General features: G+C 40.3%; 1 protein-coding gene and 1 long non-coding RNA gene across 6 annotated transcripts in view; both read right to left on the bottom strand.

The window, feature by feature from the left end:
• The window catches only part of LOC105008069 (serine/threonine-protein kinase BRSK2), an 864,007-nt gene that overhangs the window by 132,934 nt on the left and 705,122 nt on the right, over nt 1-25,951 (bottom strand). For all 5 annotated transcript variants that reach the window (XM_029115106.2, XM_029115108.2, XM_034288278.1 and 2 more), the window contains exon 10: nt 25,464-25,628. In XM_029115106.2, coding sequence (XP_028970939.2) covers nt 25,464-25,628 — 165 coding nt within the window. The remainder of the gene's footprint in view (nt 1-25,463; nt 25,629-25,951) is intronic.
• Nucleotides 1,330-2,443, bottom strand: LOC109615395. The gene is made up of 4 exons (XR_002196395.2): nt 2,191-2,443; nt 1,972-2,055; nt 1,528-1,781; nt 1,330-1,404 (listed from the first exon to the last, which is right to left on the bottom strand). It is a non-coding gene; the product is annotated as an uncharacterized LOC109615395 (long non-coding RNA).

Below are 25,951 nucleotides of genomic sequence, written 5' to 3'. Positions count from 1 at the left end.
TAAACCTGCCAGGTTATGTCTGCTTTGCGTTGGAGTTGCATGTAGGAGTTGCCGCTTTTGGTTCTCGTGCCAACCTTAGTCACATGACTCACTAATGTCTTATTGTGAGAGTGAGCAGAGGCACGTTGTTTTCTTGTGATACTGTAGTGAGCAGAGGCTCGCTGTTCTCGTGGCAACAGATCATACTGGTCACACAATATCAGGCTATTTAATATGCTATTGATATATTTACTCCCACCAGACATTTTGGCGGCTAATATTTTTTAATCTGCCGGACTCGCCTGATACCGGCGAAAAGACGCATTTGCCGGCTAGCTTTAACCCTGACGCAAAGTTTTCCTTGTTCTTATGCCATGTGCACTGTCCGTTTTCCTTGATAGGCTAGTTATTTAATGTAATAGCTAGATTTGATGATTTTGGCTATATAAAAAGCTGAAACTTCAGTAAAATAATCAGAGAATATGAATGGTATAGGCTATGGTGTAGGCTATGTTGGATATTTTTTGTGTGCTAATATAAAACAGTAATTTTATTAAATCAATTTTATTACCAAGGCTATACAAACCTATTTAGGAAGTCATGTAAGGAAGAGGGTGTATCTTTGAAAACTGTATTTTCCAAATCAATTGCATCGATAAATAAAAACCTCCCACTACTATAGTAGGCCAGATAATTTCGTTAGAAATTAAATAATGATAAAAATAATATCAAATGAAGATATTTAATTATGTCCAGTCAAACATTTTACCAACATATAGAATTTACAATGCTACATTTTAATTGCCCCTCCCTCCAACTCAACGATCACAGGTAAGACGTTGTAGATCAATATATATGGTCAAGGCCTTTATCATCAGTTTCTCAAGCTAAAACATTCTGATAGTGATAAGCTCTTCTTTGCTTGTCGGCTTGACAATGTTTTTAGTTCATTCCAAACATTTTCTATTGGATTCAAATCCGGCGACCTAGTGGAAACAAAAAGAGAAAGTTAGGTATAATGTACTTCTATAGTAGGAGGGGTGCATCATGTGTTGTTTAATAGTGTTGGAATAATGTGTATACTATTCTACAGTACTTACTCAGCTGGTGTCCTAACCCAGTTTATGCCTGCATTTGTGATGCAATTCCGCGTGGCAGTGTGTTTTGGGTCATTGTCTGAATTGGAAGAAGAAGAAAATATATTAAAATATATGTATATATATTTTATGTTAGCGTACTTATAGCGTACTGTAACAATCAATATAAAATAATACATATGAAGAGGCCTAGACATAACATAATATGGGTGTTGGAGCCTATACCTTGAATGAAACGATGTTGCCCCAAAAAAACAATTCTCACAAAGGTTCCAACACTTTGGTGAGCCCTTGATGATTTCTTATCAAAAAACTTGAGCCATAATACCTAAATTAGGAAGTAACAATGATTGTCAACTATTATTATTAATTTAAACACATTGTATCTAAAAAATATGTGGGCAAAAATATAATTTAGCATTTAATGAGCTGTAGCCTTAATTAAACTTACTTTGGAAAGTCACATACGGGCCTGGTCCCTCACGATAAATTGCCCCCGACACATGGAGTTTGAGTGGATGCTTGGGAGAGGGCTTGGTTGAGCTTCTACCAGTTTTCTATAGCAATTTTTTGCAAATTGCTCATGAGCAAATGTGGTTTCTTTGGTAAAGACGACATCATTGAATTTCTCATGACTTTCGATCCATGCCTGGGCCTGCAGCACACAAAGTTCTTTTTTTTTTTTTACGAATCATTGGATCCAAACTGCAGTAAAAACAGAGAAAACAAATGGTTAATGTTCTGTACATTTTGGAATAAATACTATACAATTATATTGAATATTGCACCACTAGTTAGTACCCAGTAACATTTAAGTCGGGACAAAAAAAATTATTACAGAGCTTTTCCATAACCCCACTCAAGTTCCTTCAGTTGTCTCCTAATTGTGTTATACCTTAATGAAAGCAGATTCTTAATCTCCTGAGTGGACCGCTCATCATTTTCACTCATTAGGAAATCAATGGCTTGAATGGTGTTGCTGAAAACAGAATACAAAAGCTTATTTAAAAATATGTACCATAAATCCCAACAGTTTAGCCGTTACATTTCTCCAAAGATATTTGTTAATATTAATAAGGCTATAACTGTAGCATAGGACTGTATCCTACTGTACCTGATCTTTTTTCTGGGCTTCCGTGTTCGGCGTTTGACTGGAGTGTGATGGTAGTGTTGTTGAATAGTAGGATCCTTCACCGTAATTCCCATGCTAACAGTATTTTCGAAAGGGCTTTAGTAGTTATTCCGTTCCTCCTCCAAGCCTTAATCTGTTCACTTAACTCAATCGATCAATTAAAATGAACTATTAGACACATGAGAAAAACTTTTAACTTAATTAATATGTACAGTAAATATAATTACATACAGATATCATATAATCAAAAATATAATGTATTTAAATATTTTTGTTTGTGAGTAGCATAAAGGCAAAAAACCTTGGCCCGGTTTCCGGATAGCGTAGCATTTACAGTGGTTTAACATCAAATAATAGTAACAGTACAATGCAGGCTTTCAGACTTGTTAAGGGTTCATTTAGAACACTAGCCTATTTCTTGTTTTACGTAAATTGTTCTTTATCCTCAGTTGACCAATTGCATTCAGTTACATTTACATCCAGTCACGCACTTATCTAATTTGTCTAAATAAATGTCCATCCATCCATCTTCTTCCGCTTATCCGGGGCCGGGTCGCGGGAGCAGCAGTCTAAGCAGAGATGCCCAGACTTCCCTCTCCCCAGACACTTCCTCTAGTTTTTCCGGGGGGACACCGAGGCATTTCCAGGCCAGCTGGGAGACATAATCCCTCCAGCGTGTCCTAGGTCTTCCCCGGGGTCTCCTTCCGGTGGGACGGGACCGGAACACCTTCCCAGGAAGGCGTTCCGGAGGCATCCGAAACATATGCCCAAGCCACCTCAGCTGACCCCTCTCGATGTGGAGGAGCAGCGGCTCTACTCCGAGCTTCTCACCCTATCTCTAAGGGATCGCCCGGCCACCCTGCGGAGAAAGCTCATTTCGGCCGCCTGTATCCGGGATCTTGTCCTTTCGGTCATGACCCAAAGCTCATGACCATAGGTGAGAGTAGGAACGTAGATTGACTGGTAAATCGAAAGCTTCGCCTTGCGGCTCAGCTCTTTCTTCACCACGACAGACCGATACATCGACTGCATTACTGCAGAAGCTGCACCGATCCGTCTGTCAATCTCCCGTTCCATCCTTCCCTCACTCGTGAACAAGACCCCTAGATACTTAAACTCCTCCACTTGAGGCAGGCACTCTCCACCAACCTGAAGTGGGCAAGCCACCCTTTTCCGACTGAGGACCATGGCCTCGGATTTGGAGGTACTGATTTTCATCCCCACCGCTTCACACTCGGCTGCAAACCGTCCCAGTGCATGCTGAAGGTCCTGGTTAGAAGGGGCCAACACGACAACATCATCTGCAAAGAGCAGAGACGAAATTGTGTGGTCCCCAAACCTGACACCCTCCGGCCCCTGGCTGCACATAGAAATTCTGTCCATAAAAATTACGAACAGAACCGGTGACAAAGGGCAGCCCTGCCGGAGTCCAACATGCACTGGGAACAAGTCTGACTTACTGCCGGCAATGCGGACCAAGCTCCTGCTTCGGTTGTACAGGGACCTGACAGCCCTTAGCAAAGGACCCAGGACCCCATATTCCCCAAGCACCCTCCACAAGATGCCGCGAGGGACACAGTCGAATGCCTTCTCCAAATCCACAAAACACATGTGGATTGGTTGGGCAAACTTCCATGAACCCTCCAACACCCCGTAGAGGGTATAGAGCTGGTCCAGTGTTCCACGGCCCGGAACGAAAACCACACTGTTCCTCCTGAATCCGAGGTTCTACTAAATAAATGTCAAAAATCAAAACTGTTTTGATGAGTTTTGTTCTGTTGCCTTGATATTAACTGTTTGCGATCACTCCTCTCATGTTGATGGAGGCGCTATTTCATAAAAACAGTGAAGTGCCGGTTAACATTGGTTAAAATGGATTAACGAGTGGTCTGGAGCACTGATTAACGAGCAATGTTACGTGCCTCTTAAGTAACGATGTATTCAGGAAACGCTCTGATAAAATAACGAGGCACTTGCATCTTACGATATTTTTTGTGCTTTGGGAAACCGGGCCCTGATCAAATTAATTAGTTCTACTCTTTGGCAAAACATTCTGACATCCTATGGAAATTGACATAATGCTCCCTGCGAACACTGTACTCCCTGCGGTTGAATGCGAATTAACTTAACAATGAGAATGAAGTGAAATGTTAGTTGATCAATTTTGAACACATGCAGCGGGACAAATATCAGTTCAACAAAATATGAAACATAATCTGTCTGAATTAGAAATGACGCTAATTATTTTATAGAACCATGAAGATGATCCAGCTTCCTATGTAATTCATCAAATATATCACAGTAATTCATTATTAGTGAAACAAAATAAAAACGATATCCTTGACCAGAGGTGTTGTTAGGATCACAATACATTCGGGGCATAGCACCCGCCCAACCCCCATCCCCCAGGGGAGACTTCTTTGCCATGCGTTTTTCATGCATTTGTTGTGATGCCGTGTGTTGTTCTAATCCCTCTCTTACTGGTTTTAATATTAGGCCTACATTAGTTTGTGACATCTCTCTGGAACCCGAAATATTCCCAAACAACAGAAGATTATTTATTTTCGGCACGCTAGTCTCTTCTTAATCAATCCTCTTCCTCTCCTTAACAGCAAGCCTTACTCCACACTATTTTTTCACAGTGGGCCGCATCTTCATGTTTCTGACTGGTTAATTTGATGTTCAGAGTACCAGCACAGCTAGTGTCTTTCCCCGACACGCGCATGTTGTTACTTTATTGGGTTGTGGATATTTCGTTAATTATACAGTCATCACGGAATTGGGATGTTTTAACTTTTTTAATAAATTGGGTGAGAGGCATGAACAGAACAATGTGTTGTATAGTTTGATTGACCGATTTGAGACATACAGCTGGACATTTTAATTGTAAATCTTTATTGTCTTAAAATAGCAAAAGGTAGGGGAAGATATGTTGTAAGAGCACTTGAAGATAGATTGTGTACTGTAGACTGACACGATCGTGTCATTCACTAGCCAGACTCCAAAGTTTATACTAATAATCTGGAATCGCAATTTTGAACATGTGCTATTTCAAAAGCGCAGAAAGCTGTGATTTTGGCTTTTATTTTTATGCTCAATCAAAATTATAATTTTTACTGGTGCCATATCATATTCGTATTTGTAAACAATTCATTACCAGTTAATTTTAGAATCCGTTTGCCTACATAAAAATAATAATTCACATTATTAATATAAAGGTTGGAGTCTGGCAAGCGAACCGCAAGATTTGCTTGCCACGATTAGGTCTTGCTGTTGAGAAGAGGAGTTGATGACTTGAATCAACAAATAAGCGACTCACGCATTTGTCTATTAAATACTGTATTAGAGTAAACTCTGGGGCTTTCTTCGCCTATTTGCCAACTGTCATAAGATGTTTTCTACCATGCCGTACTTCAAAACTATGACCGTAACAAATAATTCTGCTCTGTATTTTATTATTTCTTAAGATAATTCAAATGCTTAAACAAATAGTCTTAATCTCTGTGTAGGCAATTGGTGTATTTCTTTATTATAATATAACAGTGATGAAGTTGCAACTAAAAACATTTAACTTTTAAAATCATTATAACCTGTTATGTTAGGAGAACATTCTGAACATTTGTGTACTGTCGTTTGGAAAAGCATGTTCAGCGTTCCAGATCCCCCATGTGTTTGGAATTGTGCAGTCACAGTTGGACGTAATCTACCGTATGTTGACGCAATCTACCTGATCTTACTGCGGTAAGAAAACTCTGGAATTAAATGAGAGACATCTGTATCGATGTGCAATGAGGCAAATGCAGTATAAATGGCAATACTAAATGTGCAATAAGGCAAATAGAGGAGGGCAGAACATTTACAAGTATTAAGTATAGTGTAAGTTACAATTGGGATAATAGTTGTGCAGGTAAAAGGCAATTCTAAAATGGCATTCTAGATGTGCAATTGAGCCAAACTTAAGGAGTAAGGTGGCATGTGCAACCAGAAGGCAGAGATAGCAGCAATGAGGTCCTCGAGGTAGATGCGTGTGTAACAACTATAAAAATGCAAGTAAGATGGCAATTATGCATGTGCAAAGAGGCGAATTGGCAAATTGAATGTGCAAGGTGCATGCACAACTGAAATCCAGGGACAGCAGCAGTGAGGTTCCCAAGGCACACACGTACCTGTAACAACTGAAAATGTCCATTATCAGACGTGGCAAGGCAGTGTCAGAGTAGTACAAAGAGAGTAGTACAACAAGGTATCTGAGAGGCGGGGGGTGGTTAGGGATGGGTCATAAAGTTCAACAGGGTTACAGTATACAGAAAGAAGAGACCTGTACCTCCTGCCTGATGGTAAGAGGATAAACAGTTTGTGGGATGGATGTGAAGGGTCCCAGATGATCCTGCACGCCCTGCGCAGACACTGATGGCTGGAAGATGGGCACCAGTGATTTGCTGGGCGGTTTTCACCATCCATTGCAGGGCCTTCTGGTCAGATCAACCGCTAAACTACACTGTGGTTGGTCAGATCAACCGCTAAACCACACTGTGGTTGGTCGGATCAACCGCTAAACAATACTGGCGCACTTAGAATTCTCTAGAGTGTGCAGCAGTAAAAGTTCACTAGGATCTTGGAGGGCAGGCGGCCTTTCTTCAGCGTCCTCAAAAAGTACAGGCGCTGCTGAACCTTTTTGACCAGGGCTGAGGTGTTGAGGGTCCAGGAGAGGTCCTGGGAGATGTGAACACCAAGGAATTTAAAGCTGGACACGCTCCACCTCAGTGCCATCGATGAGCACTGGGGTGTGACTGCAGCCTTTAAACTTCCTGTAATCCAAAATGAGCTCCATGGTTTTATTTGCGTTGAGGGCCAGGCTTTTGTCAGCGCACTTCGCCGCCAGGCGCTTGACCTCCTCTCTGTAAGCTCACTTGTCATTGTCACTGATCAGGCCTACCACCGTGGTGTCGCCGGTGAACTTGACAATGGTGTTGGAACTGTTTACAGGAACGCAGTCATGGGCGAAGAGGGAGAACAGGAGGGGGCTCAGCATGCAGCCTTGTGGAACACCAGTGTCAGTTGTTGTTGAAGTGCTCCTCAATCCGCAGTTTGTGGTCATTTTTAGTCACCTTGATGCCCCTTTTCAGGTTGGCCCTGGATGAGCTGTAGGCCTCCGCATCACCGGATCTGAAAGCAGCGATGCGTACCTTTAGCAGTTGTCAAACCTCTCTGTTCATCCACAGCTTTTGGTTGGGGAAGGTTTTTATTAGATAATGGGTCATGACATTGTTGATGCAGATATAATTCAGGTTGGCGGAAGCATATTTTTCAGTATCCATATGCAAGTCAAGCGTGGCTTGAGTGGCAAACAAACTCCAGTCTGTGTGTTGAAACTGGGGCTATAGAAGTGAGTCTGACCCTTCTGGCCACACTGACAAACTGTCCTCACTGATGGTATCAAATGTTTAATGAGGGGTAAATACTTGGGAAGTAAAAACTGTGAAAGATGGTCTGACTGTACAAGCTGGGGGAGGGACATGGCTTTGTAAGCCTCCGGAATGTTTGTGTACACATGGTCTAATATATTGTCTCCTCTGGTGGGGCAGGAGACATTTTGGTGGAATTTGGGAAAAACGTTTTCAGATTTTAATGGTTGATATCCCCTGCAATCACAAAAACACCATCTGGGTATTCTGTCTGCTCTTTGCTAGTGGCAGCATGCAGTTCTTTCATTACTAGTGTAGCATTAGCATCCGGGTGTATGTAGATGGCCATAACAACAATAGATGTAAACTACAGAGGCAAGTAAAAAGGCCTGTATCTGATCATCAGGTACCCCTGATTGGTTGAGCAGTGACTCCCAGTTAAGTTGGTGTTTGTACACCATGTTTTGTTTACATAAATGTACAGGCCACTTCTTCTGGACTTACTGGAGTCTTCCTCTATTACATTGTCGGGTATGTTGTTGTTAAGCCATGTTTCTGAGAAAATCATGACGCAGCAATCCATAATCCATTTTTGTGAGATGATTCTCAGTCGTATTCCGTCTACTTTGTTTGCCAGTGACTGTACGTTAGTAATTCCTGACGTCACTGTGAATAACGTCTCCTGGGGTGTCTTTGTGATCTCAGGTGAAAGTTGCAAGTTGTCAAAACCTCTTACTGTGCATTGTGCTCCAATGCACAGAAGTTCTTCTCAGCTGTATAGAGTGTGTGCTAGGCTGTACTGAGTGAATAAGATAAGAACTATTCAAGTAAATTACTGCTCATGTATTCAAGTAAATTACTGCTAATTTGCAAAAACTGGGTAGTCGCTGAGCCTCGCATTGTACAAGCAAAATGTATACAAACAAAGAAATGGCAATCATACCTTCACATGAATACATATAACACATCTTAGAGGCTAACACTTTGTTTAATTCTCCCTTTCACTTGTCCAACATTTTCCTGTAAAGGAAAACATACCGTGCCTTCAGAAAGTATTAAGAGACCATCACTTTCTCCATATTTTGTTGTATTATAGTCTGGAATTTTAAATTCCCAGGCACTGAATAAGTGTTGTGTCAGTGGTAAGATGTTTGGTGTTCAACAAAAAGGTGCCAGGGGTCCAGCAACTCTATTCGGACAAGTGCTACAACAGATGTAAACTTCCATGTTTTACAATGTGCGTGTTTTTCCACAAGCACAGAGTTACACATGGGAGTAATTTTTTGTGTAAGATATAAAGATATAACAAGTTATAAAATGGTTAGGAACTTATGATTTGGAGAGTTTCAGCCCATTTTTCATTTTAACAAGAGATGGGCCTTAAGATCAGATCTGTGCTGTAGTAATGGTCCCTTAATAACCACTATTACAAACTGTAGTATATTCAGGTTGAAAATCATCCCATGTTTCACAGTTTGTAGTCCAACACAGCACTACAGTAAACAAACATAGGATGAGCAATGCTATTATTCTGAAGGAACAATCATGGATTGTGTTGCGGTTTGGGTTTTAAAATATTGTTATAAAATAGTATTTTGGTACATGTGTATGAATGAGCAATGGTGAGTTTTGTAATAAAAAAATGTTGTTTTAAGTCAGCATAAACTTTTATGTTGCATTATATGGCAAAACGTTACAAAGTTACCCGCAAGGTAGCATATTAATTTGTATGAACAGCCAATCGTTGACAGGTCAGGATATGTTATATCAGGTAATAAAAACATTCATAAAGGTGTCTTTTGACATTTTACAACGGTGATCAACGCAAGATTGTTTTCCACACATTGGTAGAAATGTTTAATAATAGGCAACATTGGTAAAAAAAAAAAATACTGTAGTATTTGCGATTACCGGTTTGTGTTAGTATGGGGGTATGCTGTCACTTCCAGGTAAGATGTGCTGCATTCTTGTAATGACCAACTCGTGAAATCAGATTTTTTATTGCTGTATTATGGTCTTGTGTTTGTTAAATGTTGAACAGATTAATGGCGATATGGTGACAATAGCCAGCGTTATTATGTAAGCAAATTAGTTTATTGTTAATATATAAAATTATATGACGTGATGTCACAGCTGAGCCACGATAACTAACGAGAACGGCGTTTCTACCAGACAGGAAGTATCAATATATTTGGTTGTCAAACGTCAACAATCAGTTAAGTTCAGTTTTATCCAGAATTTTTATCATTGCACCCTGTATAGTTCTAACCCAATTTTATCTAACGTGAAGAACAATGAAATGTAACCAATGACAAAGTTAAGAGGCGTGAATTGCTGGAGGACCCCGGCTGCGATGTAAAGACAGTATTTAAACCCGCAGCATCCACATAAGTCAGCTGTTGTTTCAAGCGCGGAGTATATCGTTTCTGTTGTAAGTACAAGTTATTTTAGCAAATAATTTATTTGAATTGTTTTGCAATTACAAACGCTAACAAACGAGACATTTGAACTTTTTAAGAATGTGTAAATACATTTTACGATTGCGCAATCCATGCATTTTTAGCTGTCTTTCATATTGCCTGTTTAAATCTCCGGTTTAGGTTGAGCGGAATTAAACACCAGCCATGTTTGGTAAACTTCAAATCTTGGTAAGTAGACTTTTGACATTATTGTTAATCAGCTTTAATTACTAGTATTTGCTTCTTAATCCTATTTGTATTTAAACCATGTGACCAGTATCTGCGTCAGGTGGACTGGGCGGTTGTGATCTTGCACAACCTGAGCAGATACTTTTTGTGTAAGTTTAATTATTTACAGAAATGTTTAATCCTGTACTAAAGTGTTATTATTATTATGACAATATGCATACAGCTGAACCTTGGTACTAAATTTTTCATTCCAACAGGTTGAGGACAGCCCGGTGATGATACAGAGTACATTACTATAATGGATTCAGATACGGACACCCTACCTTATAGCTGCACAGTGTTAGGGGATTTTTGTTTCATTGTTTTCTTTCATGCTTGAAAGCTGAAGGTATTACCGTCAACTCATCAAAACTGCGCTGTATGTAAATGTATGTTTGAGTTAGAATATTTTAACCTGAATAGTGGATCGTTATTTACACGTTAAGCCAGAGAAATGGTTAAATGTAATACTAACAACAGACCAGACACGGAACAGCCAACAACCTCTACACATAATCAATCGACCACACCCCAAAATACAAATGAACCAACCATTACTTTGTTACACAGCGATGCACACAATAATCTTTTTAACCAAGCTTAGTAGCCCCCCCCCTTTTCACACGATCTAGTTGACTCTCCTTCGAGCTCTCTGATGCAAACTCAATGCAGTGATGGCGATGTTAGAGTTATACAACGTAATGCATTTGAAAATGTTGAATTATGACAGTTGATAAATTTACAAAATACTGTTGAAGTTGGTGATTTTGGCACATTCTATGCAAGTATTATGGCAGGCTTGGATACTTTGTTAGAGCTTCAGACTTTGTACACGGGCTTGGTGATCGTCTGCAGATTGAGTTGATTGGTGAATCTCTGATAGACCCTGTAAATGTGACCATGAGAGCGGATGAATATAATGAACGCATGTTTGGTAATTTACTTGAAAGTGTTATGCAGAGTAATGCTGAGATTATGATTGAAGAATCACTAGAAATGGTGGTACAAATTGTCAAAAACCATGAGGGTGGTCCCCCGCGACGTAAAGCTCAAACACTGTTGATAGAGCAGATTATCAATAAAAAAAGAAGGCATGTATATGTGGCTGTGAATAATGATTCTACATGTTTTTCTGTTTGTTTGATAGGTATGTTGAACCCGCAGTACGCATATGCTGAGGCCCTGGTTAGTTGTTGTGAATTACATACGGGCGCTGGTTTAGCGTTAGATGATTGTGTGGCATTCACAGATATTGTTCGGTTTGAAGAAATGACAGGGTGTAAAATTGTTGTCTTTCATCGAACCCCGGATGATCACTTTACCAAGTTTAAAACAGCGAGGATACCCACCCTAGAACCGACTATGTTCTTACACAATAACCATTTCATGGTTGTAAACATAGCTGTAGTGTCTGTCTTCATGAAGATTTCATACCCAACCCCGTAACACAAAGCAGTGCCCTGCCCTGATTTGTTATTCAGATTATTGTTATAGCCAGCATAAACGTTTGAAGCACTACAAAAGTGTGGATCGTTGGGTTAGCAGGTGTGACCAGAAGAAAGACTGGGTCGATTGCGGCCGTTATTACAATGTTAGTATTACCAACTATAAAGCGCGCAGGTGCACGGCTAACATGTGTCCCAATTGTAACGTAGATCTGGTGGTTGAAATGAGTCATCAGTGTTTTATAAAACCCTCCAAGCCCGAGGACCCCCCAGTGTGTGCTACATATTTTATGATTTTGAGACAATTGCCAATCCGGTGAATGGTGTACACTGCACATTTTGTGTGCGCAATAAGCTTTAAAAACGAGACGTGGTGTTCAGCCGGAGACGGTTGTGTCGCTGCTTTTTTCCAAAAGTTTAGGCACCTGAAATATAATGACTACACATTTATAGCATACAACTCTAAAGGTTTCGATGATTACATCTTGCAGTACCTTGCTAACAATGGTATTGGCACGACACTTATTGCTAATGGTAGCAAGCTCATGATTTTTACAGACAGCACATTCAATCAGAGACACATTGATAGTCATTGCTTCCTACCGATGAAGCTGTCGGCCTTGCCACCTGCTATTGGTTTTAAGGATTCAGCAAGCATCAATCCAGTGACAAAGATTCAGTAGGGGTTGATGCACCAGCAATGGCTGACAAAGCTAGAGGCTTTAAAAGAACAACACAACATACATGTTCAATACATATGGGAGTGTGAGTGGAATCTTCTTAAGAACACATCCGCAGATGTCAAAGCTTTTTTGAAGACCTTTGATGCTCCAGAGCGCCTTGATCCTCGTGATGCTCTTTTTAGAAGTCGTACCAACGCAATTAATTTGAAGTTTACGGCTTGAGAAGGGGAGACTATTCAGTATAACGATGTCTGTAGTCTTTACCAATTCTGCTACAAGACAAATACTTATCTGATTGGGCATCCAGACATAATCTTTCAAGTCTTCAAACCGCTAGACACCTACTTTGGTATTGTTAAGGCTACGGTCTGTCCACCAAAAGGCCTTTATCACCATGTTTTACCACACAGGGTCGGCGGTAAGATGTTCTTTCCCTAGATTATGTGCAGAGTCTGAAAACCAGGTAACTGATTGTTCATATACTGATTCAGAAAGATCTTTAACAGGTACCTGGGTTTCTATTGAGCTGACTAAGGCTGTTGAGAAAGGTTATTGCATTGTGAAAATATTTGAATTCTGGGATTTCACCAGGACATCAGATTATCTTTTTGCAGATTACATGAGAACATTTCTGAAGCACAAGCAAGAAGCTAGCAGCTTCCCGCCATATGTGGTTGACGATGAGGCTAAAGACCAGTATATCCATGAATAACATGAAAAGGAGGGTGTGCAGCTTGACAAAGGAAAACATTGTTGTAAACAGTGCTAGGCGATCTTTGGCTAAATTGGCAAAGAACAGTCTTTGGGGTAGAATGGGTGAGTGGACTAACCTTATGAACACAATGCTAAATTACAGATCCGGAGGAGTTTGCCACTACCTTTTTTCCAATGAAATAGAAGTTGGTTATTTCTCTTTCATCTCAGACACAGTTCGATGGTACAGTGGCGTTACACAAAACAGACACCAATCAAGTGTCTAGACTCAAGTTGTATTCACTCTTGGAGAAGTTGGATAGATGTGTACTCTACACAGACACTGATTCAGTGATCTTTGTCACACGCCATGGGGATTGGGTACCCCCACTGGGGCCATTCTTGGGTGACTTGATCGATGAGTTACCGGATGGTGACAGCATCGCTCAATTTGTTAGTGGCGGGCCAAAGACATACGGTTACAAAACCATTAAAGGTCTGACCTGTCTCAAAGCAAAAGGCATTACGCTCAACTACAACACAACCATTGTTAACTTGGAGACGCTAACACGACTGGTTGCTAACTTTGTACAGGGCGAGGGTGGTGATGATGATCACGTCCTCGCTAATGCAGACACAACTGCTAGAGATATAAGAACATTCACATTGAAAAACCAAGTAGTGTCTAAGCCTTTCAGAGTTGTGTACAACAAGCGTGTACTGCTCCCTGATTACAGCACAAGGCCTTATGGGTACTAAACCACATTCTAGGATGGATAGCGGTTTTGATCCACGACTTAAACACCTGTTCAACTGTGTCATTAGTGGCCCCAGTAACTCAGGTAAAACATATTTTGTGAAGATGTTGTTGGATAATGCTGACTTTGTTTTCTCCAAAGAAATTCAAAATATTGTGTGGGTTTATTCATGTTGGCAACCGCTGTATGACAAAATGTTGAAGGTGAGGGAGATTACTTTTATAGAAGGTCTACCAACATTGCTGTGTGATGACAATCTGCTTCTGATGAAAAAAGAAAACTTTTAATTATTGATGATTTAAATGAAAAGTGCATCAGAGATGCAGATGGAGAGAGCTTTCACACAATATTCACACCAACGTAACCTGACTGCAATTTACCTTGTCCAAAACATGTTTTTTTAAAAGCAAATCTAGTAGAAATATTAAATGAAACACAAATGACCTCATCTTGTTTAAAAAACCCAGCGACAATCAGCAGATTAGCCTTTTTTTAGGCAGACAGATATACCCCGGTTTTTCTCGATTCTTCATGGAGAGTTTCAAGGATGTAACACATCCACCTTTTGGTTATTTACTTATTGACTTTAAAGCTACAACACCAGAAGACTACCACCTGAGAACAGGGTTATTTTCAGAGGATTGGCCTGTCGTGTACGTTCCTAAGAAAGTTTGATCATGTCTAAACAAATACGTAGAAATGTACCACTTTTGAAGATGATATTTAAGGCACCGGCATGTCAACTAAAAGTTATTTTAGAATCAGCTTCCACCGACCACATTCTATCACTGTGAAATAGCGCTTAATCTAAGGCACAGAAATATACCCTAAACCGAATAGCAGCTTCGAAATGTAAAGAGAGAAAAAGCCAAAATTATATACATGTCTAGAAAGAACACTTCAGTTGCAAGGAAAGGAAAAACCATCAACCAATATGGAGGTTTTCTACTGCCATTACAAAGCGTTGCAGTTCCATTCTTAACCAGTCTAATTGCATCGAGACAGGGTTCAACAACATGGATCATGCTCAGAAAACGTTTCTGGTGCCACAACATCAGTTAGAAAAACTGCGAGAATCCAAAACGACTAGCAAAGATGTAAGACAATCTGTTGGGAATGATTTGAACTCATCGATTCACAATATACTGTTGAAGTCTGATATGGATTTACATGAGAAAGCTAAAAGATACTCTGCCATCTTACAAATATTTTTGACTCTTGTGCAACAGGGGGAGCTTGATACAAATACACTGACTTAAAGTCTACCAGGGTCTGAGACTGGGGCTGATGTAGTAAATGTGACTGAGACTAAGCAAACTGTTGACCGAAATGTTAACCTTGTTGATGACATTTTGGATATAGTGCCTGCAAGGCGTAGAAAGAATGTTGAATATATTCTTAATAGAATGCACAGGTCTAAAGATTTGACTTAATAGAATTGAAATGATGAATTCATTTTCAAAGGAGAGATAATCAAGGGCTCGCACCTGTTGGATCTGGTTAAAAGTGTGACAGCAACCAATAAAATTGCTGACGATAGAAGGCCGTTGTGGTGGGGGGTGTTTTTAGAGGCCCTGGGATGTCCCAACATGCCTTTTACAACTATTCCAAATGCACTTGTAAGGCGTGAAATCAATTTGTATAAACAAACGTCAGGCGACACAATAGATGATTTAGCCACTCCCCCACTAACTGGTTTTCAACCAACCAAAGCTTTCTTTGAAACCACAGACCCCACAAAATGGCTTCCATTTTAATGTGTTTTTATTTTTTTATCATTTGTAATTCATTGTCAAATGTTTGTTTTACCTTGACATTTTTTTAATGAAAAATACTATGTGAAATTGATGTGGTTTTACAAATGGTTTTATTTTTGAATAATAAAGTTGACATACACATTTCTTCAACAACCATGACACATATTAAACGATTCACAAGATTGAGCATGTTGTATGCAATTAGACATTGGCTTACCATGCTTACTCTGATACATCTTAGCTACAAAATTGGAGACTAGGGCATAATTTTTTTGTAAATCATCAACATAAAAAGACATAGCATCTTTATAACTCAGACCTTTTGTCATTAGATAGAGAAAGAACACACAATGTTGTCCACACGTGGTTGAAACCATGTCCTGTACTTGTTTTGAACTGTATTCCACATTCTCACAGGTTTGCAGTGGCATTGATTGACTTGGGAAAATATGTAAAATCCGGGGGGTTTCCAAAACTGTCATAAAACCTTCCAATGCCGTTGTCCGTTATGCAAATAGCCGGCCAGTGCTCCCTGGGTTGATAGCTTGGGTGTGTATTAACAATCATCATTGATGCAACATCTCGGACAGGCACCCTAGGTAGTTGGTCACTTGCCAGCACACCATAGAAATGGGTCCTAGATGAAAATTGGTTCACCACACCGGTCAACTCTGCAGTATTCATTTCCACACAGTTTTCCTAATAGTAGTCAACCATGACTTGTCGCCGGTTTGACACTTCAATAATGGAGTCAAAGATTGAATAAACAACCACATTTATTGTGTGGGGAAGTGGTTGTCTGAACCTCATCTCAAGTCGTACATTCCCTGACTTGATCAAGGATAGGTGCTGACCACATTCCTTGTCCGGCGTGCAGTTTAATGCATAAAAGGCATAGCTGTGTAAGAAGTCCAACCTGTCAATAGCCAAGGTTTGGTCCTTTAGATGTATTCCTGAAGCTAAGGCCAATTGATGAAATTCACGCACTGCCAACCCTGTTGTGTCATTTGGTTGGAATGCTTTGCTAGGAAATTGCTGACTCCAAATTATAATGTTTGAAATTAAATAGATTTTTTGTGTAACTTCCTGTAAAACTGTCATTGTCCAGCAATCCGATGACAATACATTTTGGCAGAGGTCCTAAAAATAGGTTTTCCTGGTTGCAAACGTGACCCCCAGCCGGTAAACTAAAGGTCTTCATACACACTCTTTCAATTTGCTACTTGGCAGTGTTTGAGATTAGCGCTTGAGCGTGTCCAAGTTTCACGCCTGGCGAAACAGACACATTCTTGACAAATAGTGATGCAGATAATATATGCAAACAATAACGCACATCCCCGACCCCCATAAGGCAGAACTCATCTTTACCGCAGACCATCCTAACCTTTATGTCAAAGCCGTTTCTCTTGAAAGAAGATATCGCTATGAACAGGGACAATCATTTCAAATGCTGTACTATCCGCTGAATAGGCAGCCCTTTTCGTGAGTCCATCATTCTCGCCTGCAGGGTCCGTAACATCCATGTGACCTGCGGCATCCTTGTAAAACAACCCAGCTGAAAACTGTGTCTTTAATGTATCACATCCATAATTCAGAATGCTCTCTATAACGGCTCTGTAGGGGTATGTGTTGCTTATCTGACTAAACCATCACCCAAGGAGACATCCACTTGTGAAAATAGGGTGGCTATCGGATAGTTGATAACCCAACACTTGCTCCGGCATCAATATTAGTTCTGTCTGGTTTAGTGACTTTTATATGCAGGTACAAGTATTGTTTAGATCAACGTAGTCTTCGCCATTCCCGGCAATAAAGAACTCCAGATGGGCGGCGTTTGATATTGCTGATAGGGTCGGTATTTCAATGTATGTATTTTTCTCAATAGATGTCTGTGTGAAGGGAACTGTGAATAAATCCAACTCTGTTTTTATACATTCACCAGACATACCGAGCTATATGTCGTCTTTGTACCTTGGCTCTTGTTTTTGTCGCATTCTTCTGTTTTTTACTATTTGGTAGGCTCCTCCTACCAGGTGGTCTCTTTCTAACACCTCGAGTCATAACCATCAATCCTGAACCGTCCTGCTGTTTTGTTTGTCATGACATAACACTGTTGACAACATCGCCAACTATATTCCTAGCCGCATTCTTCAGATGTGGTTTTGCTATTGAGAACCCGCGCATCAACAAAAGTATTGCCATCCGGAAAAGCCCCCAGAAAAGACCCCCTAGACCAGCCCCATACATTGCAGCGCTACCATGATACCCCGGTAAACCGTTACCTGCCGGTGTTGTGTAGTGTTCAACATGCCTTTGAGGATCATCGTAGAGTTTCTGAGGCTGCAACTTAAAATCTAAAAGATTGTTTGACGGGTCTGAAGTGTAATTTTGCAATCACCTTCCCCACTACGAATGAAACCAGCTGGTTTTGATCAGATTTTACCTCAATACAGATCTCATCAAACTGACTCTTACTAAGAGGTACGTAGTATGGCTTGTCGTATGTCACTGTGACAACTTCGTTCTTTTTCCCTGCAATACGTACAGTTTGCAACAGCGGGACATGATTGTCACCAACACGTTGATAATCAATTATATCTGTGTAGATATACAGGTGCTGGTCATAAAATTAGAATATCAACAAAAAGTTGATTTATTTCAGTAATTCCATTCAAAAAGTGAAACTTGTATAATGTATGCATTCATTCCACACAGACTGATATTTTTCAAGTGTTTTTTAACTGACAACTAATGAAAACCCCAAATTCAGTATCTCAGAAAATTTGAATATTGTGAAAAGGCGCAATATTGAAGACACCTGGTGCCACACTCTAATCAGCTAATTAACTCAAAACACCTGTGAAGGCCTTTAAATGGTCTCTCAGTCTAGTTCTGTAGGCTACACAATCATGGGGAAGACTGCTGATTTGACAGCTGTCCAAAAGACAACCATTGACACCTTGCACAAGGAGGGCAAGACACAAAAGGTCATAACTAAAGAGGCGGGCTGTTCACAGAGCTCTGTGTCCAAGCACATTAATAGAGAGGCGTAGGGAAGGAAAAGATGTGGTAGAAAAAAGTGTACAAGCAATAGGGATAACCGCACCCTGGAGAGGATTGTGAAACAAAACCCATTCAAAAATGTCGGGGAGATTCACAAAGAGTGGACTGCAGCTGGAGTACCACCATGCACAGACGTATACAAGACATGGGTTTCAGCTGTCGCATTCCTTGTGTCAAGCGACTCTTGAACAAGATACAGCGTCAGAAGTGTCTCGCCTGGGCTAGAGACAAAAAGGACTGGACTGCTGCTGAGTGGTCCAAAGTTATGTTCTCTGATGAAAGTACATTTTGCATTTCCTTTGGAAATCAAGGTCCCAGAGTCTAGAGGAAGAGAGGAGAGCCACAGAATCCACGTTGCTTGAAGTCCAGTGTAAAGTTTCCACAGTCAGTGATGGTTTGGGTTGCCATGTCATCTGGTTCAAGGTTCAAGGTTCAAGGAGGTTCAAGGAGTCTTTATTATCCCCGAGGGGCAATTCGTTTTGCAGCAAAATAAAGTGCAACATAAATGACACATAAGCCATACATACAACAGATACTATCGAAGGAGAACACAAGTAAATACATACTACACAAAGGTCCACATCTCACATTGAATTATTAACAAAACCTATAGCAGCAGGAACAAAAGAGTTTTTGTGTCTGTTTGTCCTGCATTTAGGCAGACAGAATCTGCGGCCAGACGGCAACAACATGAAGCAGCTGTTCAGAGGGTGGCTTATATCAGCCAGGACTGACTGGGCCTTCTTCAGGGTCCTTGTCTCGTATAGAGATTTTAAGTCAGTCAGAGAGTTCAGGGAAATTTTTCCACACACTTAAGTAATGTATTGCAGCCTGTTTTTGTTTTTAAGAGTGAGGGACCCAAACCAGCTCACAAAGGCAAAGGAAAGAATAGTTTCAATAAAACAACAATAAAACATCCTCATAAAAGTCTTATCGACATTAAAATTGCGAAGTTTACGATAAAAAAACATACGCTGGTGTGCTTTTTTACAGACAGCGTCAACCTGAGGTTCGAAGGTGAGTTTGTCGTCTATTATAATACCGAGGTATTTGTATTGCTTCACCACTTCGATAGCTTGATCATTAATAAGGGTCGGAGAGAGGGTGGGGGGATTCTTCCTAAAATCGATCAGCATTTCTTTAGTTTTTGCAGCGTTGATGTTCATAAAAGACGACTTGCACCACGCTGTAAAATCATTTAAAGTAGCGCCATACTCGGGGTCGTTATGAGTCAGCAGTGACACTATTACCGAGTCATCGGCAAACTTAACGATATGACGCCTGGCGTGCTGGCTTTGGCATGCATTTGTATATAAAATAAATAAGATAGCGGAGAGGACGCAGCCCTGGGGGGAACCAGTGGAGGAAAAGAGAACATCGGATAAGATGCTATTCACTCTCACGCGTTGTGACCTGTCAGTTTAAAAGTCCATCAGCCAACAAATAAGACTATGATCAATATTAAAAGTATTCTTTAAGATCCCTGCCAAAATATGTGGTTGAATGCAGTTAAAAGCTGAAGAAAAATCAATAAAAAGCAGCCGCACAAAGCTCTTTGCACCCTCAAGATGGGTATAGATCAAGTTAAAAAGAGTACATGCTGCATCTTCCACTCCCCGTTTTGGTCTGTAGGCGAATTGGAGCGGGTCTAGTAGATCCTGTACCGAGTTCAATAGCTCATCTTTCACGATCTTCTCTAACGTCTTCATAACGAGGGACGTGAGTGCCACAGGCCTAAAGTCATTAAAAGACTCTGGAGTCTTATTTTTTGGCACCGGAACAATAATTGAGTCTTTCCAAAGATTAGGAACGGTGTGGAGATGTAAGGACATTTTGAAAATAAAACAAAAAATGTCTGCCAGCTGTTCAGCACAGTTCTTCAGTATACGGCCTCCAATGCCGTCAGGGCCAGGACTTTTCCTTTCCTTAAGACCTCTGAAGAGTGTCAGGACCTTATTTCTGTCAACCTGGACATTACTCTGCCCAGGGGCAACTGCTGGTGTTGGTCCACTGTATTTTCTGAAGTCCAAGGTAAACGCAGTCGTCTACCAGGAAGTTTTAGAGCACTTCATGCTTCCTGCTGCTGACCAACTTTATGGAGATGCAGATTTCATTTTGCAACAGGACTTGGCACCTGCACACAATGCCAAAGCTACCTGGTTTAAGGACCATGATATCCCTGTTCTTAATTGGCCAGCAAACTCACCTGACTTTAACCCTATAGAAAACCTATGGGGTATTGTGAAGAGGAAGATGCGATACGCTAGACCCAACAATGCAGAAGAGCTGAAGGCCACTATCAGAGCAACATGGGCTATCATAACACCTGAGCAGTGCCACAGACTGATCGACTCCATGCCACCCCGCATTGCTGCAGTAATTCAGGCAAAAGGAGCCCCAACTATGTATTGAGTGCAGTACATGCTCATACTTTTCATGTTCATACTTTTCAGTTGGCCAACATTTAAAAAAATATTTCTTTTGTATTGGTCTTAAGTAATATTCTAATTTTCTGAGATACTGAATTTGGGGTTTTCATTAGTTGTCAGAAAAACACGCTTGAAATATATCACTCTGTGTGGAATGAATGTATACATTATACAAGTTTCACTTTTTGAATGGAATTACTGAAATAAATGAACTTTTTGATGATATTCAAATTTTGCAGAAAGTTCCCAGCGGCCGTGTGAACATCAGTCATCGGTGCGTGAAAGCCTGATGCGTTCAAAGCCTTGACCAACATATGTTTCAGTCGCGGTGTTACAACTGTCTCCACAATGTAATCATAATGGGTCTCAAAAAACCGCCCACCTTTCACATCAATCTGGAAGTCCCACCCTCCAGGGCCATAAATAACCATTCTGACACATTATACCCTACATTAACTACTTACCCCGTGTGGAATCTGAGCATTAACAATCACCATATGAATGTACGTTTCATTGAAAGTGCATGTGCCTAGATAATGAGAACAACAGAAACCTCTCTGTTTAGATTATCTCTCTAACAGAAACCTCTCTGTTTATCTCTCTGTAGGAATATTTACGATGGTCATATGGCATGGGGGGTTGACTTCTAAAGACATGGTCTTAGTTAGAAACGCCCTTAATGTATAGGCTAGCTGGTAACCAACATTACAGTGAGAAGGTAATGGAACGTTCACCGAATGACATCTGTGCTGCAATTTTCCAATAAACGTGAGCGAACTTCTCCCTCTATTTGATACAGGTTCTACATTATTTGACCACTATACGAAACCGCCGATTTCTAACACCCGTTATGAGAAAGTGAAGTTTTTTATTTATATAGTGAAAATATCATTGAAAATGTAAAACTGAAATTAAGAGAAAAAAATTAATTGACTGCAGGCAGTGTTATGGAATTTCTTGAACTGATGTTTATTTAGTCCTATACAGTGGGAATCACCCCCCTTTATTGTTTTGTTTTATTCAGCTGTATTTACAATTTATAACATCCAAGTGAAAGATATAATACCAACTTGTCAAAAAAAAATTATAATACATATTAAAAAACAGAATCACCCCCTCCTAAAAATGACTTGTAAACCCAACCAGGTGTAGTTAATCACCTTCTCAATAGCACACAAAGCCAACTCACTTTCAACTGTGATCAGTTGTGGTCATTTTGATTAGCTCAGCATGAAACAAGCTTTTCCTGAAGCATTTCAGTCCTTGGTAGTGCAACTGAAGAAAACAATCAACTTTTGACAATGGCAAAGCATTGTCAAAAGATCTCCGGGATAAAGTTGTGGACAGGCACAAGTCAGGAGATGGATAAAAAAATAAAATTCAAAGGCTTTATCAGTGCCTAGAAGCACAGTGTAGTCTATTATTAAGAAGTGGAAGGTATTTGGTACAACACAGACCCTCCTTGGGTCCGGACGTCGCTCCAAACTGGATGAAAGAGCCAGGAGGAAACTGGTCAGAGAGGCTAGAAGGTAAAAAGATTTACCTTCCAACATGACAATGACCCAAAGCACACAGCAAAACTGACCACACAGTGGTTGAAGGAGAAAAAGGTGAATGTCCTTGCATGGCCTAGTCAGAGCCCGGACTTAAACCCCATTGAAAATCTGTGGAATGACTTGAAGACAGCAGTCCACAAACGGTCAAATACAGCTGAATGAAACAAAAACTGTGTCTGTCTTCATTTCAGGCTGCAAAGCAACAAAATGTGATTATTTTAAAGGGGGGTGATTCTTTTCTATTCCCACTGTAAATCATGTCAGAACTTCTTCCACTTTTAATGTGAACAATTCAATTGAAAAACAAAAACAGAAATCTGTGAGGGGAAACAGTGAAAAATAAAAACCTTACAATAACCTGGTTGTCTAACTTAATTTTGGTTATTCAAATATTCAACAATGCCCAACCGTAATCTATCACTTGGGAAGGGCCTACAAGTTCTCAACAACCTTTTCTGGCTTGCCAAGCAATGGAGTACCTGGACACATGTGATGGAGCATTGTCCTGCATAAATATCATGGTCCTTTGAATGCTACTGACTTGTTTTTGTACAACTGTTTGATGAACATGTCTTCCAGAAACTGACAGTAGTTTTGGGAATTGATTATCAGCCCATCTTCAACCTGAAAAGGTCCAACTAGCTTGATGCTCGCTGCCCACACCCCACCCCCACCTTGCTTGTGCCTGATTTAAACTGATGATCTGTGTCCATTAGTGATCCAGCCACTGCCCACCTGTCTAGTCCATCAAGAGTCACTCATCTAATCTGTGTATAACACCTTTGAAAATTCAGTCTTATGGTATTTCTTGGCCCATTGTTAACAATCTAGTTTATTGCCGGACCGCGTAAGCTCTAAGATCTAAGTTCAAATCTATTGAGAGCAACGACATTTATTAATTATTTCTGGTAGATTCTGTGATTCTTTTGTCTTTTCACTTGATGAAAAAGTTAGTTATCGTCGCCTTTATTGATAACTATTCTTATGCCATGAAATGAAATAGCTTTGGCAGACTCGCTCAATTCTTATGAATATTCAGGTAAGTTAGTAGATACCGGTAAAGCTTATTACTGGCTAATACGCTGTTAAAACGGCTGGTGGCAAACGCCATACGCTATTTTTGGTGGAGGTAATCTTAGTAAGAAACGTTAGTCAGTTTAACTGTATCAATGTCATTCACGAAAGGCCAAATAACTATTAAAACAGCCAGGGGCAAAACAGGATTTTTTCCTGATAGAGACAAGAGGCTATGCTGACACCCAGCAGATGTATAGCTCCGTCGTGCAGTGGTTAATGACACAGCCTTTCACGTGGGCGACCCAGGTTCGAATCTTGAGATGGCAACCCTTTCTACTGCGGGCCGTTTGAACTAGACTTGCCTGGTTTCTTGTTTATTCATTCAGTGAGGGTCATGTTTCTGCCTTCCTGCTAGGGTTGTTGCGATATACTGGTATTGACGATAACCCTGATTTAAAAAAACACGAATTATTGATATCATGTTAAAAAACATGTTCAAAATACACTCATATAATATTGTATTCACTAGACAAAAATTAAATTTCTTCTAAAAGATTTCGATAGAATTTTCATGTCACCTATAAACAAACAATGCATGTGCTTAAACTACCGAGACTGGACCTATACACTTGCATTTTAATTAACCCATTTACCAAATCATTACTGCCAGGGGAGACCCACAAAGACATGCCATTTTTGTAGCCTATTCACTTGGCGAAAATGACTGTATTTTTCCAAAAGATTCCTCTCTGTGTTAGGCCTTGTTGACTTTTTGTTAATCAGTTCATCTGTTTGCCTTTTCACTATCCACTAAGTGTTATTGTTCTTTTTGTATGCTTTTAATTTGCACAGTTATGTTTACATACTCCACATCCCTACACTATTTTGAGTGTAATACATTTGCCAAGATATAGACAAAACACAAAATAAACAAAATTAAAGAGGAGTTTGACAGATAGCATTATTATATATATTTTTTCACATTTTCTATAGATATTGCGATAATATCATTAACGCAAATTCTTTTGGCCACAATAACTGTGTAGTGAAAATCAGCAACATCAACCAGTAACAGCACTATTTTTGATGTCCCACCCAAGAATTGCTTTTGACAAAATGTTATGTAACTGTCCCCTCCAAAATTGACATCAGATTTTCGCCCCTGGCAAAAGCTAATATATATATAGAACAGTTAAATTTTAAGATGACACTAGAATTCACACAGTGATTAAAACTCCACCTTCACAAACCTTACTGCAACCTTCCCATTCTACCTTACAAATCTCCGACACACAATGTAATTTTGGGTTACTGGTAATAGCAAGGCTGGTTCTGTAGGATACAACTGTTGAAAGTCTTTTAAGCATCAGCCATGTGATAAAGGCAAATTGATGTACGACTTCCCACATCGAAAGTGACAGGTTTAAAGCATTTCCTAAGAGCCCAAGGCCTGTGGCTCATGTATGCATTGTCCCTTTTGACTCTCCTCTCACTCTACTCTTCTCGTTTTCCATTTTCCCATTCACCCTCTCTACTCTGTGGTAAATGTGCATCATTGTTTATTTCTCCTCGCTCTTCTCAACCTCTTTCACACTTTTGACTCTTTCCAGGTTTGTGTCCATCACGCCATCTTTCTCTCCCCATAATTCCTTCCTTCCCTTTCTCTGCTATTTTCAAATCCACAGCACACTTCTAACTCTCCCTCACCTTTCTCACCTACAACCTTTCCAAATAGCATTTCCACCCCACCCTGGTTACTCACTCTTCTGAGAGCAAGTCCTTCATCAGTTTGTTCTTGTCTCGGAAGCAGCCCAGGGAGTGCATGCTGTCCAGTACATCCGGATCGATGTCATCCGCAGAAGGCAAGCTCCGTATAGCTACCTTCCTGGGAACAGGTTGCTCTGGCTCGGGTTCATTCTTACCCCCTCTGCAGATACAAGAGGAGATTTGAGTATTAATTTGGTTATGAGAATCAGTTGAAAAGGATATTCAGCAACAACCGGTGTGTACAATCAAACAACCGTCCACCAGAGCGGCAAACATCAGTCCCTATCGAATCAGGTGGGGATATGGCTGATAGACATGACATCTTAACCAAGGTCCTGTCTAACCCACTGTAGTTGTGCTATGTGTAAATCTCATGGTGACTCAGGGGAGGTGTCATTTTATTTTCACTGAAAAAAAAGACTAGACAACTAAGTTTCTCTGCCTTTCTATTCATAATATATCTCTCAACCAATTGATTTCTCT

This window comes from Esox lucius, chromosome 19 (genome assembly GCF_011004845.1).
Source record: "Esox lucius isolate fEsoLuc1 chromosome 19, fEsoLuc1.pri, whole genome shotgun sequence".
Taxonomy (NCBI): Eukaryota; Metazoa; Chordata; class Actinopteri; order Esociformes; family Esocidae; genus Esox; species Esox lucius.
The sequence above is the reverse complement of the archived record's forward strand: the minus strand, read 5'-3'. Positions and strand labels throughout refer to the sequence as shown.